This window comes from Hemiscyllium ocellatum, chromosome 47 (genome assembly GCF_020745735.1).
Source record: "Hemiscyllium ocellatum isolate sHemOce1 chromosome 47, sHemOce1.pat.X.cur, whole genome shotgun sequence".
Lineage (NCBI taxonomy): Eukaryota > Metazoa > Chordata > Chondrichthyes > Orectolobiformes > Hemiscylliidae > Hemiscyllium > Hemiscyllium ocellatum.
Window position 1 is genome coordinate 11839030 of NC_083447.1, and position 14900 is coordinate 11853929.

The window sequence follows — 14900 nt, forward strand, 5'->3', positions numbered from 1 at the left end:
ATGCTGAATATCAGAACAAGATCAGACAGCAGCTATGGAGAGAAAGCAAGCTAACGTTTTGAGTCTCGATGACTCTTCATCAGACCTGCTCAAAATGTTAGCTTGCTTTCTCTCTGTGTATACTGGCTCAGCCACTGTTCTGTTTTCAGTCCTTCATGCAATGCTCTCTGTACAACTTGCATCTCTCCCCTCAATTCATCCCTTATAATTCACTCCCTCTTCGTTCCTTGCACTCCCTCACACCCTCCACTCTTTCTCCAACCTTCTCTTTACACCTGCCCATCGGATTTGAGCGCAGATGATGGAAACTTTCGAGCAAAAGCGTAAAACCACAGATGCTGGATATGTGGCATAAACACAGTACAAGCTGCAAACAGGCTGCAGTGCCAGGTGGTGTCTGCAGACAGAGAAATAGAGTTACTGTTTCACATCAATGACGTCCCACCAGCTTGGGTTTGACTTACGCAGTTTAAAAAGAATCTTTTATTATCCTCTATGCAGTTATAAGAAATTAATTTACAAACTTAGTGTTCTTTGAAATATGAGGGGAGCAGCGAGTATCATATAAAATACAGAGAAAAGAAAGTGTCGAAGTTATTTGTCTAGGGGAATCCTTCTTTAATTAGTTGTCTTCGTCATCTTCCTCCTCTTCCTCCTCCTCCTCCTCCTCAGCCTCCTCTGCTGCTGCCAGTCGCTCCTCCAATGCAGCCCGCAGAGCCTGCTCCTCTTCCACCGTCGGGTCGTCTACCTCGGTGATATCGGGACCGCTAGCATACTCTGCCTGCACCGGTGGGGCTGAGGGAGGGCTGTAGTTTTCCGGGCTGTACTTGTGGCCCCAGCCAAAATATACATTCTCAAATTTCCTGTCCAACAGGGAAACGATTCAATTGGGTTACACGAGTTAGTCAAGTGACAGTTTGGAGAAGGTGGGGGAGCTAGGTGGTGGTGTAGCTGTAGCGTCAATGGATTGAAAGTGTGGAGGCTAAAGCTGTGGGGACCTGAATTCAAATCCCATTAGGTAAAAACAATGACTGCAGATGCTGGAATATTTGATTAGATTCCCTACAGTGTGGAAACAGGCCCTTCGGCCCAACCAGTCCACACCAACCCTCCGAAGAGTAACCCACCCAGAACCATTTCCCTCTGACTAAAGCACCTAACACTATGGGGCAATTTAGCATGGCCAATTCACCTGGCCTGCGGGAGGAAACCGGAGCACCCGGAGGAAACCCACGCAGACACGGGGAGAATATGCAAACTCCACACAGACAGATGCCCGAGGTTGGAATCGAACCCAGGACCCTGTGGCTGTGAGGTAACAGTGCTAACCACTGAGCCGCCCCATATCTACAAATATAAAGCTGGCTTTAGTACTGGTGACCATGATAACTACCTTCAACTGTTGTATACATCCGTCTGGTTCACTAATACGCTTTAAGGACAGAAATCTGCTGTCCTTTCCTGATCTGGCCTTCATGTGACTCCAGAGCCAAAACAAAATGGCTGCCTTTGAAACGGCCTAGCAAGCCCTTGATTTAAGGGTGACAAATGTTGGCATTGTCAGTGGCCCCCTTCATTTCTTATTAAAGAATATATCTTTTTCAATAAGGTGTTAATTTGCTAATTAGAGCAGAGCTCCTGAAACCTCAAGCTTCGAAGGTTGTCCCTGAGTTGACTGTCATGCTGTTGCCTCTCGGAGGTTTGAGGGCACACTGCAGCACCCCAACCCTCCAAATGCCAAGGTTCCCATCTGCAACTGTCCCAACGGAAAGAGCAGTTACTTCTCTCAATAACATAGCACGAGACCTAAAGATCCCAATGTACCCCTGATGAAAGGAAGAAGGTAAATACTGAGTTGTTGGCCAATACACCCAAAGCCAACGAACCCATCCCACATTCCCACTGCACCCAAAATAATAGATACTCACTTTCCGATCGCAAAGGTGTAGGCCCCTGGCCACAGGTTGGACCGGACCAAAGCACTGGCGTACTGGGGGATCAGGATGGATGAAGGTTTGACAGCCCAGGGAGGGATATTGTTGACCTCTGAAACAATGAAAGACCAGGAATGAGGCATGAGATCTGCTTCAGTTACTGACACCATCACCATAGAAGGGAAGATTAGATTAGATTACTTACAGTGTGGAAACAGGCCCTTCGGCCCAACAAGTCCACACCAACCCACCAAAGCGCAACCCACCCATACCCCTAACCTAACACTACGGGCAATTTAGCAGACGGGGGTGCACGTAGACACGGGGAGAACATGCAAACTCCACACAGTCAGTCGCCTGAGTCAGGAATTGAACCCGGGTCTCAAGCGCTGTGAGACAGCAGTGCTAACCACTGTGCCACCGTGCCGCCCAAATACACTGAATACAATGAATGTACAATGAGTACATTCCTTTTCCCACTTCCTATGAGACTATGAAAAATGGCGAGGGATAGGAACAGTAGCTTTACAAACACATTGGGAATGATAAATGCTGTGAGACAATGGATCGATGAAATTGAGGGATACAAGAAGAAATTGAGGGGAGAAGGTGGATAATTATGATTGAGGGATGTGGGAAAGACTCATGATATTTGGGGTAAAGTGACCCATGTTCATAGAAACAGTGGCATGGTGCATGCAAAGTTCAGCAGTAACCTGCCCGCTATAGCTATTGGACATAGGATTTGTCTGATACTGTAGCCAGTATCAAGGATCTAAAGCACTACTGTACGTAGACAATAAGTAGTATAATGATTGGTGGATATGGAGAGAATGTGGATAGTTATGATCGAGAGTTATGGGACAAGATGAAGCTAGAGGGTATGGAAAGTGAGTGGATAGTTAGGATTGAGGGATACAGAGAGCAGGTGAATGGGTGAAGTTCGGGGAATTTAGGGAGACAGTGGGTAATCGGAATTGAAGGACGTGAGAAGAAGGTGGGCAACTCAAATTGAGGAATATGGGGGGAAAAATGGATAGGTAGAGGGATATGTCGATCAAGTGGGATTAAGGGATAATTGGGAGGAGGTATGTGGGGACTGTATTAGTGAAAAACGGATTGGCTTGCCTGGCCTCTGGTCTTCTCCTGCTCTCAGAATTTTTCAGCAGTCGAACCCTTGAGGAGAGGGGAAGGAAGTTTCACGGCTAAAGGTAAAAGGTGACATGACAGGGGCAAATAAAGTAAAACCCTGTCCATGCCAGCTGGTGTAGAGGGCCTTACTCTGATGATATTGTGTTACCTGCATCCTCAGAGAGGGGAGTGAGCAGCGGCGGCCCCACCTCTGGTTCTGGTTCGTCTGGTGCTTCTCTCTCTTCTTCCTCCTCCTCTTCCTCAAAATCCTCCTCCTTTTTCTGAACAGGATTAAACCAAACACAACGGCCCTGTGTCAGAGAAAGCAATTTTAGTTAAGAAGCCGGACCTCTCGAACAGGGTTCGGTGTTCTTTAATTTAATCGACTCAACCCAATCTTCTCAAAAAGCTCACTGTAAACACAAGACAAGACGGCATTCCGAGGCACGTGAACAAAGGCAACTGATGAAAATCCTGTCTGAAATGGGTTTTAAGAAGCATCTTAAAGGAGCACAGAGACAGCAAGACTTAGGACTCATAGTGATGTCACTGGTACCACCGATCGTTACCATGCCAACAGTCAGGGAACATGGCCTCAAATCCCACCAGACATCACAGAATCGTTGGTGCAGATGAAAGATGGCCATTTGGCCCATTGTGTCTGTACTGATACTCCGAGCATTTTGACTGTGCCAAACTCCTGCCTTTTCCCTGTATTCCTACATATTCTTTCTATTTAAATAAACATCTAACGTCCTCTTCAATGCCTCGATTGAACCTGCCTCTACCACACTTCTAATCAGTGTAATCCAATCCCAGACCACTTGAGAAGATTTTTTTTCACCTCGTATTTGTTCCTCTTGAAAAAAACACTTTAAAACTATACCCTTTGGGTCTTGACCCTTTTGTAACTGGGAACAGTTTCTATGTATCAACACTCTCCAGACTCCATGCAATTTAGAAAAATTCTATCAATTTGCCTCTTAGTCTTCTCTCCAAGGGAAACAGTCCCAACTTCTCCAAACATCTGCGCTCATAATTGGACTCTCTCATCCCTGGAACCCATTCTTATAAATCTCCTCTGCTCTCTCTCCAATGCATTCCTTCCTAGAGTGTGGTACTCAGATCTGCCCATAATGTTCTAACTGAAGTCTATCCAGGGTCCGTTATAAGTCAAGCACCTCTCGTTTCTTGCAGTTTAAGCCCCTTATTAGTGAATTCTGGAATACTGTACGCTTTATGAAGTGCTCTATCTACCTGTTCTGGCATCTTTAAAGATTTAAGCATGTACACACCCAGGTATCTCTGTTCCTGCATGCCCTAAAGAATAATACCCTTTATTTTAGCTGTCTCTCCATGTGCTTACACCAAAGTGTATTACAGTACCTCTGCACTGAACTTCATCTGCCATTTCTTTGCCTACTCAACCAATTCCTTGAATGTCTACACAGTCCTCCTCAGAGTTTACAATGTTGCATCATCTGCAAAGTGTGAACACACACACACTCAAACACAGACACACATACACGCACACACACACACACATACACACACTCTCTCTCTGTCACACACACAAACACACAAAATACCAACCCTTGGCAACCTCTACTAAAAACCTTCCTCCAGCCCAAGAAATGCTCCTTAACAGACTCTCCACTTCCTAACACTCAGCTAACTTTATACACATTGGTACTGACCATTTCATTCCTTGGTCAATCACTTTCCTCAGAAATCAGTTGTGTGGCACTATATCAACCATCTTTTGGAAGCCTGTGTACACCATGTCAACAACATTGTCCTCATCAATCCTTCCTGTCACTTCTTCAAAAAACTCCAGAAGGTTAATTAGACATGAATTTCCCTTAACAAATCTATTGCTGACTTTTCCAAATAAATCCACACCTTTCCATGTAATGATTTATTCTATCCTGATTCCAGTTAATAAATCTGGATTATAAAGCTAGTCTCAGTTGTAGTGACCATGAAATAATCGTTGACTGTGGTAAAAACCCATGTGTTTCGTTGGTGCTGTGGATTAGCTGCTTCATGGGCCTGTTTAATCAACAGTAGATGGGCAGCATGGTGGCTCAGTGGTTAGCACTGATGCCTCACAACGCCAGGGACCTAGGTTCCACTCAAGCTTCATGTGACTGTCTGAGTTTGCACATTCTCCCTGTATCTGCATGGGTTTCTGCCGGGTGCTCTGGTTTCCTCCCACAGTCCAAAGATGTGCAGGTTAGGTGGATTGCCCATAGTGACCAGGGGCGTGCAGGTTAAATGGATTGGTCATGGGAAATGCAGCGTTACAATGGGGATGGGGATGGGACGGGGTGGTATTCTCTTCAGAGGGTCGGTGTGGACTTGATAGAATGAATGGCCTGCTTACACACTGTAGGGATTCTATGATTCACCAATTTCCTTCAGATAAGGAAATCTGGTATCGTTACACCGTCTGGCATACATGTGACTCCAGATCCAAAGCAATGTGATTGGCATTTGAATGGGTATATGAATAGGAGGGATATGGGCCGGGTGCTGGCAGGTGGGACTAGATTGGGTTGGGATATCTGGTCGGCATGGACGGGTTGGACCGAAGGGTCTGTTTCCATGCTGTACATCTCTATGACTCTCTGACTCTTAACTGCTGTCTGAAATGGCTGAGCAAGACACTGTTCAAGGGACAGGAGAGATAGGGAACATCCCAGGAAGGAATAAAGAAAGACAAAATCCAGGGCTTTGGGTCAAGGGAGCTGCAAGGGTGACCACCAAGGGATAGGCAAGAGGTCAGAATTGGGGAAGCACAGAAATCTTGGAGGTTGAAGGAGCCTACAGAACTTGGGAATCGTGAGACAGTGCAGACTCGTGTTATCAGTGAAGCATTCAATGGGTTAGCCCTGTCAGTGAAGAGCCACTCTGCTGAAGAAACCAGAAATATTGGAAGTAGAGAAGGGCAGTGATATTGCAAGTGGTCTCAATTAGGTAATCAGGAGAGCAGCCAAAATATTCTTTGGCACAACAATTTCCAAACTACAGAACCATGAGTCTCTAAATCAACCTTCAGATGGCCTCCCTGGCTGAGAGCAGGTCATCTACTCTATTATATTCCTGTCCTAAGGGCCTGTGATGTGGTCAATACTAATTAATGGCACCAATCTAGCAAACTGATGATCACCAGTCACTGAATTGATAAACTAAGTGACGAGTACAACTTCGCCAAGTATATTTGCAGAGCAGCTGAGTATCTCAGCAAACAAAGGTACAACACTAACATTTGAGTACAGAGGAACCTTGGTTATCAGGCATTTGATTATCTGAATATTGGATTGTCCGGCAAGATCACATGCTCCCGATGCTCAGCTAAACTATGTTATCCGGCAGGGTAAAAAATGAGGTCTGCAGATGCTGGAGATCACAGTTGAAAATGTGTTGCTGGTTAAAGCACAGCAGGTCAGGCAGCATCCAAGGAATAGGAAATTCGACGTTTCGGGCATAAGCCCTTCATCAGGAATGTTTCCTGATGAAGGGCTTATGCCCGAAACGTCGAATTTCCTATTCCTTGGATGCTGCCTGACCTGCTGTGCTTTAACCAGCAACACATTTTCAACTATGTTATCCGGCATTCAATTATCCGGAATTCGATTAACCGAATGAAATACTCCCCGTCCGTGTCCTTCAGATAATCAAGGTTCCTCTGCACCTCCTTAATTTGGTGGAATTTCTAAATGCCAATAACAGGTATCTCCCCATTCACGTGAGTTCCCAGCAAATGCAGGTTCACAATCTCTTTTATCATCACTTAACGTGCCAGATTTCAGCTCTCTGCTCATAAAGTCCCAGTCACCGTTGGCTCCTAGTTTTTGAGAGTTTATCACTGACTCAGAAAAGCTCATCATCACCACCGCCTTCTCACCTAGGGACCCTGAGAGAATCTTGCGAGTGAAGGATGAAGATTAGGAAGAAGATTAGGAAACTGAAACGTGGAGGTGTAAAAGGCAGGCTTACCTGTGGGAGGATGTGTTGTGTGTGATGGACCCAGTTGGCCATGGTGTCCAACAGCTCTGCTGTAGTAATTCCCTCAAATTCTGGATTCTCCTCGTAATTATCCCTCACTGTCCCTTCCTCCTCCTCCTCCTCTTCATCTCCAAACTGATAGAATCCCAGTGGGCTGATCTGAGAGCCAGCAGATATCCGCGCAATCTGCGCCCTCAGGTAATTCATCTCGTTACCGGGGAACGGTGGATAACTGATGACGGGCGCATCCAAGTTGCCGGTGAAGAATTTCTTGATCTTCCTGGCTACTGTGATCTGTGCTGGTGTAACAGGGGGCAGCTTTACCCATGGCTTGGCAGGTTCACTGCAAACAAAGTAGGTGTACCTGTTGGTGCCGGAGCGACTTTCTTCTTTCGGGATGACTGGTGGGGGTTTATATGTTGACTCTGGAGGCTTATCTTCAGGTTCTTCAGGCTCTTCCTCCTCAGTCCGTTCAAAGTCCTCTTTATCATCTTCCTTTCCCTCTGCGTCCTCCTCTTCACCCAACTCCTCTGCATCCTCCTCCCCCTCACGGTAATCCACCTCAGCTATAATATAATTCCCATTGATTCCTAAGACCTTCCCCCAGAACCGGCACTTCTGCAGTGGATGGGCTTCCACCAGTTGCTTCAGTGCCAGAAAGATGCGGTACATCTCATCACTGCTGAGGCCAATTCCCGCCTGCTCAAAGTAATAGGCCATTTCCATGATATTGGGTAGGGGTGTATCCGCCTGCCAGAGAGAAGAGAAGGATATTAAAGGGAATGGTGCTGAAGTCAGAGAGAGAGAGAGAGAGAGAGAGAGAGACAGAAAGAAAGAGAGTGAGAAAGAGAGAGCAAGAAAGAGGAAATGTTCAGAAAGATGTTGTGTAACTTGAAAGGGTTCAGAAAAGATTTACAAGTATGTTGCCAGGGTTGGAGGATCTGAGCTATAAGGAGAGGCTGAATAGGCTGGGGCTGTTTTCCCTGGAGCATCGGAGGCTGAGGGGTGACCTTATAGAGGTTTATAAAATCATGAGGGGCATGGATAGGATAAATAGACAAGGTCTTTTCCCTGGGGTCAGGGAGTCCAGAACTAGAGGGTATAGGTTTAGGTTGAGAGGGGAAAGATATAAACGAGAGCTGAGGGGTAAATGTTTCACGCAAAGAGTGGTATGTGTATGGAATGAGCTGCCAGAGCCAGTGGTGGAGGTTGGTACAATTGTATCATTTGAAAAGCATCTGGATGGGTATATGAATAGGAAGGGTTTGGAGGGATATGGGCCGGGTGCTGGCAGGTGGAGCTAGATTGGGTTGGGATATCTAGTCGGCATGGACGGGTTGGACCAAAGGGTCTGTTTCCATGCTGTACATCTCTGTGACTCTGTGAAAGACAGAGAAAGAAAGAGGGACAGAGAAAGAGAAAGGAAGGAAGGAAGTCACCTTTCACAATATGAGGAAACCCCAAGTTTACAACAAATAGAATACTTCAGAATGTTGTCACAATTGTCACATAGGAGGCTAATGTCTGTACCCAAAAACAGCGAAGAGAGAAGTGCCTAGTAGGATTATATTGCTAGCTGATGAAATGGTTATAAAGTGAAACTTTTAATGATATATAAAAAAACAGTCTGCAAAACAAGAAATGAACGAGTTGAGATAGGAATGATGCTTTGCTGGGATTTAGTTTCTGTAAAGGATACCGTTGAGAAAAATGTTGAAAGTTTGTTTTGCTGTTTATGATAAGGTATATCTAACCTGTCATGCAGAGGATATATCTCTGTAAATTTGTTTGGCTGTCATTTATGTACTAAACTTGTGTTCTTTTGTTAAAGAACACTGATAGCTTCATATTAGTATGTTGAATAAAGAGTACACACATTAAGCAACTGAAAACAAAAATAAACAAAAAAACTAACAAACGAGATTTCAGCCTGGGAACTGATTTGTTCAGTATTGCCATCAGCCAGGATCGTAACAGATTGGAAATTGCTTTTGGAGGTCCTGAGGTTATGAAAGGTGCTACAAAACCAAGTATTTTTTCCTCTATCTGTTTTAACAACGTTGGTTGAAGGATGAATATAGGCTGGGTCCTGAGAGGAACTCACCTGCTCTTCTTCAAAATAGTACTGTGGGATCGTGTTTATTCACCTCAGGAGGCAGACTGAGCCTCAAATGAGTGATTGGAAACACAGTAATAACATTAAAATGTCGGCCTAGATTGTGGAGAGAGCAGTAAGCCATACCTCTCTGACCAATAATGTGGAAGTGCTAACATTGAGCCTAAACACACACCAAGACTGAAGACATGATCTGAAAAGCATATAGAACAGACAACAATGTTTGAGCATCCAACACGTTGTGCTACCTACTCAGCCCTGTGCACTTCTATTCTGTGACAGTGGAGTACTAAACTGCTGATATCAGTATTTACCACTTCCTCCTCGTGATCTGCTGCCGCCCCTTCTTCTGTCTCAACTGTCTTCACAAAGAGAGATTTTTGAACCTCAGCCAGACCGTACGCCATTGAATTCTCATACTCGTCACGAAGAGTATCCATTTTCTTGGAGAACTGAGACCGTTTCACCTTCTTGCTGATATCTTCAATGATGTCCACAGCATTGTCAGGTCTCTCATCCAACACCCTGGTTAACACCTGTGACAGGTGATCATAACTAATAGAGAAATAACAGAGAACAGAAAGGACACTGTACTCAGTTGGTTCAGTGTTACTCCCTACCTTGTGCTCAATCATCTCAAACATTTAAAATTATATTTTCCTCCTATTTGCTAATACTGCTTACACCTTTCTCCTCTTGAATTTTCACAATGGTGCTGCTGCTAGCTAAGGCTGCCCTTAAATCCATTTACTGAAGTGATGATTACTTGCACGAGGGTTCATACTGAGTGGGTAAGCAGGTAAGTGTGAGAGGAAATCATAGCCCGACCAGATTACAAATGGATGGAGAAAGATACAAAATATATGCCCATTGCCATTGTCATTGCCCAATGTCTGTCTTTGCCTTTCAAGGACAAATACACAATTTAGCTACTCTCTTCCTTTTGTACACTTGAGAAAGCTCTTTCAATCTGCTTTTATATTTCTGGTCAGTTTACCTGGTCACCTCTTCTTTTATCTCTTATCAACTTTTTGGTGACACCTTTCTGACCTCTAAAACATTCTCAATCCTCAGACTTTTTATTATTCTTTGCAACTTGATAAACCTTTTCTTTTAATCTGGTACTGTCCTAAAGTTCCTGAGTAAGCCAATCTTTCTTGTTGAGTTTTTGATTTTTTTGATGGAATGTAATTTTGTTTTTATTTTGATTCTCTGTGGGATGTAGGGCATCACTGGCTAGTCAGCATTCATTCCACCTCTACCTCCTCTTGAGATTGTGGTGGTGAGCTGCCTTCTTGAACGACTGCAGTTCACGTGCTGTAGGTTGACCCATGATGCCCTTCAGGAGGGAATTCCAGGATTTTGAGGCCGAGACAGTGAAGGAACAGCGATATATTTCCAAATCAGGATGGTGAGAGGCTTGGAGGGGAACTTGCAGGGGATGGTGTTCCCATGCATCTGCTGCCCTTGTCTTTCTAGATGGAAGTGGTTGTAGGGTTGGAAGTTGTTTGGCGAATTGCTACAGGTGCATCTTGTACATAGCACACACTGCTGCTATTGAGCATCGGTGGTGGAGAATGTGGATATTTGTGGATGTGCCAATCAAGTGGGTGGCTTTATCCTAGATGGTGTCAAGCTTCTTCAATGTTGCTGGAGTTGCATCAACCCAGAGAAGTGGGGAGTATTCCATCACACCCCTGAGTGTGCCAGGTTGGATTTGTTATGCTTTTGTGTAGAGACCATACTTGAGCAATTTTCCATATTGTTGGGTAGATGCCAGGGTTGTGACTGTACTGGAAGAACTTGGCTAGGGGAGCACAAGTCCTGGAATACAAGTCCTCAGTAACACTGCCGCAATGTTGTCCGTGCCCATAGACTTTGCAGTATCCTGTGCCTCCAACCATTTTGTGACACCAAGGGGAGTGAATCAAATTGGCTAAACACTGGTATCTGTGATGCTGGGGATAACTGGAAAAGGCTGAGATGGATCTGCCATATCTTCTGTACTGATCTGCTAAGTTCTTCCATCCTTGAGGCTGGGAATAGAGGTGAAGTCTCTTCCTCCAGTGAGTTGTTTAATTGTCCACCAACATTCATGACTGGATGTGGCAGGACTGCAGAGCTTAGATAACGATCTGTTGGTTGTGGGATTGCTTAGCTTTGCTGTCATTTGCTGCTTATTCTGTTGGCAAGCAAGTAGTTTTCTTTGGCAAGTGCATCAGGGTATCACCTCATTTTTAGGCATGCCTGGTGCTGCTCCTGGCATGCCTTCTTGCACTCCACTGAACTGGGCTTGATTCCCTGGCTTGAGTGGATGATATGGGAGAAAGTGAGGACTGCAGATGCTGGAGATCAGAGTCGAGGAGCATGGTGCTGGAAAGGCACAGCGGGTCAGGCAGCATCCGAGGAGCAGGAGAATCGATGTTTCAAGCATAAACCCTTCATCAGGAATATGGGGGATATGCTGGGCAATTGGGTTGCAGATTGTGCTGGAGTAGCTGCTGTTGATGGCTCATAGTGCCTAATGGATGTCGAGTTTTGAGTTGTTAGATCTACTTGAAGTTTGTCCCATTTAGCACAGTGATAGTATCACAACACAAGTATTCTCAATGTGAAGGCAGGACTTGGTCTCTACAAAGCGGTCACTCTTACCAATGGACAGATGCAACTGCAGATTGGCAAGGATGTGGTCAAGTATGCTTTCTCCTCTTGTTGGTTCCCTCACCACTGGCCACAGACCCAATCTAGCAGCTATATCGGACTCAACCAGCTCGGTCAGTTGTGCTGCTGCCAAGCCAATCTGGTGGTGGACATCGAAATCTCCCACCCAGAGTACATATTTCAGCCTGGCCACCATCAGGGCTTCCTTCACGTGTCGTTCAACATGGAGGAATACTGAATCATCAGCCGAGGAGAGACGGTACGTGGTAATCAGCAGGAGGTTTCCTTATCCATGTCTAACCGGAAGCCATGAGACTTCATGGGGTCCGGAGTCAACGTTGAGGGCTCCCAGAGCAATTCCCTCCTGACTGTACACCACAGTGCTTCCACCTCTGCTGGGTCTGTCCTACCAGTGAGACAAGACATAACCAGCGATGGTGTAGTGATGTCCAGGACATTACCTGAAAGGTAGGATTCCATGAGTACGACTATGTCAGGCTGTTGCTTGACTAGTCTGTAATTTTGTTGTACATTTTGGATTGTTTGTTTAAATGCTTCTGTCTTTATATATTGGCCACCATCCCGTTTTGTGCATTGAATCAGTCCACCTCAGCAGTCTTCCAGTTACCCACATAACTGGCTCAGCTTAGGTATGAGATTCTTTATTCAAACTTAATGAGGAATTCAATTATACTATGATCAGTTTTTTTCCCAGTGGAACTTTTACTATGAGATTACTAATGAACACTGTCGCACTAGATCTAAAATAACCTTAAAACTTGCTAGTTGCACAACATTTTGTTCAGAAAAGTATCACAAATACATTGTTCAGTCTAAGTATCCAGAGAAACTTTGTCAATGTGATTAGTCCAGGCTACATGAAGATTAAAGTTCCCTACAATTATTACTTAATTCTGAACTCCAATTATTGTTTTCTTAAACAGTCTATGCAACAGTATCACTGTTATCATGGTACCTATAAACTAATCCAATCAGTGTTCTCTCACCCTACATATTTTATGAGGCGGAAGTGGGTACTGCAGATGCTGGAGATTAGAGTGGTGCTGGAAAAGCACAGCTGGTCAGGCAGCATCCGAAGGGCTGGAAAATCGATGTTTCGGGCAGAGGTCCTTTATCAGGAATGAGGCTGGGAGCCTCAGAGGTGGAGAGATAAATGTGAGGGGAGGGGTGAGGCTGGGGTGAGGAGCAGGAGATAGAGAAAGGGAGAGACGCTCTTTTTAGCTGAACTGCTGTAAACTCGGTGGGGGGTGGGGGTGGAGGCAAAAAATCAGATGATCCACTCCCAGGCAAGGGGTGGGGGAAAAGGAGGATAAATGTGTTAATCCAGTAACTTTTACCAGTTTGTTTCGAAGTTTACATACTCACAGGTTGAGGTTCGTTTTGGGGCTTTGCTGCAGCTGAGAGTTCAATAGGTGGACGGAGGTGGAGGTAAAGGTGATAGGTCAGAGAGGAGGGTGGAGCAGATAGGTGGGAAGGAAGATTGACAGGTGGGACAGGTCATGAGGATGGTGCTGAGCTGGAAGGTTGGAACTGGGGTAAAATGGGGGAGAGCATGGGAGAGGGGAAATGGGGAAACTGGTGTAGTCCACATTGATGCCATGGGGTTGAAGGGCAAAAGATGAGGCGTTCTTCCTCCAGGCATTGGGTGGTGAGGGAGTGATGATGGAGGAGGCTCAGGACCTGCATGTCCTTGGCAGAGTGGGAGGGGGAGTTGAAATGTTCGGCCATGGGACAGTGGAGTTGATTGGTGCGGGTGTCCGGGAGATGTTCTCTGAAGCGCTCTGCGAGAAGGCGTCAGGTCTCTCCAATGTAGACGAGACCGTATCGGGAGCAATAAATGACATGTGGACGTGCAGGTGAAACTTTGATGGCTGTGGAAGGCTCCTTTAGAAGGTGGTGAGGTGGGAGTGAGGGGGGAGGTGTGGGCGCAGGTTTTGCAATTCCTGCAGTAGCAAGGGAAGGTGCCAGGAGGGGAGGGTGAATTGTTGTGGGGGGGGGTATGAACCTAATCAGGTAGTCAAGGAGGGAATGATCTTTGCAGAAAGCAAATAGGGGTTGGGAGAGAAAATATATCCCTGGTGGTAGGGGTCCATTTGTAGGTGGCAGAAATGTTGGCGGATGATGCGATTTATGCAGAGTTTGGGGGGTTGGGAGGTGAGGACTGGGGGGTCTGTCCTTGTTGAGGTTAGAGCAGTGGGGTTCCAGGGTGGAGGTGCGGGACAGAGGTGCACCGCGTCTGCTCCCAGGAGAACCAGTTCCATGAACAGCTCACCAACTTCACCAACACATTCCATCCCGACCTTAAATTCACCTGGACCATCTCGGACACCTCTTCCCCCCACCTCCACCCCTTCCTGGACCTCTCCATCTCCATCAATGGTGACCGACTCAACACTGTCATTTTCTACAAACCCACCGACCCCCACAGTTACCTGGATTAAACCTTCTCCCACACTACCTCCTGCAAAAATGCTATCTCGTACTCCCAACTCCTCCTCCCAGGAGGACCAGTTCCACCACAGGACACACCAGACAGTCTCCTTCTTTAAGGTCTGCTATTTCCCCTCCCACGTGGTGGAAGATGCCCTCCAATGCATCTCATCCACATCAGGCAGCATTCAAGGAGCAGGAGATAGAGAAAGGGAGAGATGCTCTTTTTAGCTGAACTGCTGTAAACTCGATGATCCAAACAATCGGATGATCCACTCCCAGGCAAGGGGTGGGGGAGAAGGAGGATAATTGTGTTAATCCAGTAACTTTTACCAGTTTGTTTCGAAGTTTACATACTCACAGGTTGAGGTTCGATTTTGGGCTTTGCTGCAGCAAATAGGCCTTCGCATTTTGGATCATGATTTCATTTGCAGATGTCAGGGTGTGCTCAGACTCCACCTGAACCAACAACTCCTGACTACTTATGCTGCTGCCAAATTCACTGTGTTGTATTTTGCTCTCAGACTCCGACTGGCTCGGTTTAGGCGCTTCGTCTGACATTTTTGTTTCCTTCTGTATAATTTTCACTTTCTACA

General features: G+C 45.8%; 1 protein-coding gene across 1 annotated transcript; it reads right to left on the minus strand.

The window, feature by feature from the left end:
* Nucleotides 1-556: 556 nt before the first annotated feature.
* rsph4a (radial spoke head component 4A) lies at nucleotides 557-14724 on the minus strand. The gene is made up of 6 exons (XM_060856212.1): nucleotides 14666-14724; nucleotides 9510-9747; nucleotides 7068-7826; nucleotides 3235-3376; nucleotides 1929-2046; nucleotides 557-863 (listed from the first exon to the last, which is right to left on the minus strand). The coding sequence occupies exons 1-6, from the start codon at nucleotides 14722-14724 to the stop codon at nucleotides 623-625; spliced, it is 1557 nt and encodes a 518-aa protein (XP_060712195.1). The 3' UTR covers nucleotides 557-622.
* Nucleotides 14725-14900: the final 176 nt, after the last annotated feature.

What these genes read in the sequence shown, in the direction of transcription:
- rsph4a (XM_060856212.1), bottom strand. Translation starts at nt 14,724, where the DNA reads ATGATCCAAAATGCGAAGGCCTATTTGCTGCAGCAAAGCCCAAAATCG. An exon ending in CACAACACATCCTCCCACAG is followed by an intron (nt 3,377 to 7,067) that starts GTAAGCCTGCCT and finishes TCTCTGACACAG; the next exon opens with GGCCGTTGTGTTTGGTTTAA. An exon ending in TCCCCTCTCTGAGGATGCAG is followed by an intron (nt 2,047 to 3,234) that starts GTAACACAATAT and finishes TCATTGTTTCAG; the next exon opens with AGGTCAACAATATCCCTCCC.